Raw genomic sequence first — 2,209 nt, 5'->3', positions numbered from 1 at the left:
GCTGGGGGGCGCCGCCGACCCGGCTGCGGCCGCGGCCGCTGCTGCCTCCGCGTCTGCTGCGGCCGTCCCTGCGGAGGCTGAGGTGTACTGCCAGGCCCTATTCACGCTGTACGACGCGCTGACTCACTGGGTCGCCGAGCGCACAGAGGAGCACGAGGCGGCCGCCGACGCGGCTGCCGCCGCGCGTGGCGGCGGCGCCGGCGGCGGGGGCGCGGGCGGGGCCGCGGGTGCGGCAGGGGTTGGGGCAGCAGAGCTGCCGGCTGACGTGGCGAGCGTGGCGGGGGTGCTGGCGGCGGTGCCGCACAAGGTGCTTGCGCAGGCGGCCCTCAGGTGCGGGATGGCCCCCAGGGACACATGACATCGCCAGGGGCATGGAAGGCGCTATTGCTTGCGTCCGTCCAGGCCTTGTGACGCAAACGTAGACATGAGCTCAAGGCCGCGCAACGGCTCGCCACACACAGACAGCCACATACGCGCGCGCATATGCAGACCTACGTGCGCGAACTTGCTTTTGCAAGCAAACACGCACGCACGCCCTTCTCAACACGTTCGCACTCGCGCGCACAGATACATTTTCTGAACCCGTCTGCCTCCACCACCCACCCCGCGCACCCCCTCACCGCGCAGGTGCGGCGCCCTGGCGCGCGCGCTGCGCTACTTTGAGTCCCACGCGCGCGTCCTCCACGGCGGCGGCCTCAACCCTGCGAGCGCCAACCCCTGCGTTGGCTACGGCCACGGGGAGGTTGCCTTCCTGCTGGAGGTGTACGGGCAGCTGGAGGAGCCGGACGGCATAGAGGGTGGGTGCGATGAGGGCGTGATGTCCTCTGTTGTCTGCTTCATGTCTCAGTTTGACTGGCTTCATGCTTTGTCTTGGGCTTCCACTAGGGTTGAGGGAACTCAGAGGGCTGCACTGCAGGGGGTTGGGGCGGTTAAGAAGTTGAATGGGCATGAGAGATCTGAGGTGGATCAGGTGGGACACGGCAATCTTGCTCACGAGGGTGCTTGGAGGTTGGTTGGGAGTGGTGTTGCACAGAGGGCACGTGGATTAGTGGAAGTGCACAGGGAGCCGCGAGGGCTAGATGGTGGGGTTGACGTGATGGTCGGCATGCGAGAATGGCTTGTGCAGTCAGGGTCCCCCGGGTGTGCCGGGGGACAAGGGCTGCCAGGCTTTCAGCGGTGCACGAAGGGGGGGCAGGCATTCTGCCACCTAGGGGCGCCCCGCTGGATGTGCTCGATCACAGCTGGGTCTTGGGTGTGATGTCACCCTTGGGAGTTGGTTTGGTGGGATGAGGCTCGGGGGTGTAGACAAGGCGCTTGTTGTGGCTAGGATGACGGTGATGAGCTCGGGTCGAAACACAACTTGTCACTCAATCTTTTTGCTCTGGCAAAGATCTCACAACTCACGGCGACTGGTAATATTTCGCCGTCTGCCACTGCGCCAAACCTGTCCCGTGCCCCGCCCCACCCTCAGGCCTGGTCCACCTGCGCCAGGGCGGCCTGACTGTGTCGGACCAGATGCTGTCAGCTGAAAAGGCGGGGGCCTGGTCGGAGGCGCTGGCGCTGTACGAGCAGGCAAGCAGTGCCAGGGGACGTTGCGGGCGCGCTGCTGTTTGGGGTGGACGCATCGGTGCAGAAAGCTGAGCTGGGGCGTTCCTTTCTGGGCTCGGTATGCCCGCCATGTGGAGGCAAGCTGTGTGGGGCCTGTCATGCGGCGGCAAGGTCGATGTGGGCCGTGCCAGCAGCCCATGCGGCGGACCCTAGTAAGAATGTCGCGCCCCCCGACGCGCAACTGAGAAGACCACGCCCCCCGCCGCCGCAGGCGCTCTCTCAGGAGGAGACGTCCGCCTGCGCGGAGGCCGGGGGCGGCGCAGGTGCCGGCGTCGGCGCCGCTGCTGTGGCCGCGGCGGAGGCGCAGATGGCTGCGGGCGGCGGGGCGCTGTACGGCCCCGAGGGGCTGCGGCCGCTGCAGCAGGGCCACCTGCGGTGCCTCCTGCAGGTGGGTGGGGCGGTTGACTATCATAGGATGGATGTCCATCACGCCGGCTTTGCAATTTGTTATTCGAGACAAGACTCCTAGTACTGCCTTCCTTGAGTCAATGCATGCTTGAGTCCCAGGGTCGGATGCCTATGTTGGTCTTACCGACTAGGCTCGAACTGGCGATCGGAGGCCCCGCCATTGTTTCCCGCTCGGTTACCCCCCCCCCCCCCC

General features: G+C 66.5%; 1 protein-coding gene across 1 annotated transcript in view; it reads left to right on the top strand.

Moving 5' to 3' along the window:
• Positions 1–371: 371 nt before the first annotated feature.
• The window catches only part of MNEG_15492 (Serine/threonine-protein kinase ATR), a gene marked incomplete at both ends in the record, with an annotated part of 3,049 nt that continues 1,211 nt past the window's right edge, over positions 372–2,209 (top strand). Inside the window, 4 exons of the mRNA XM_014036037.1 lie at positions 372–418; positions 628–797; positions 1,472–1,608; positions 1,820–1,996. Coding sequence (XP_013891491.1) covers positions 372–418; positions 628–797; positions 1,472–1,608; positions 1,820–1,996 — 531 coding nt within the window. The remainder of the gene's footprint in view (positions 419–627; positions 798–1,471; positions 1,609–1,819; positions 1,997–2,209) is intronic.

This window comes from Monoraphidium neglectum (assembly GCF_000611645.1).
Source record: "Monoraphidium neglectum strain SAG 48.87 unplaced genomic scaffold scaffold05378, whole genome shotgun sequence".
Lineage (NCBI taxonomy): Eukaryota > Viridiplantae > Chlorophyta > Chlorophyceae > Sphaeropleales > Selenastraceae > Monoraphidium > Monoraphidium neglectum.
The sequence above is the reverse complement of the archived record's forward strand: the minus strand, read 5'-3'. Positions and strand labels throughout refer to the sequence as shown.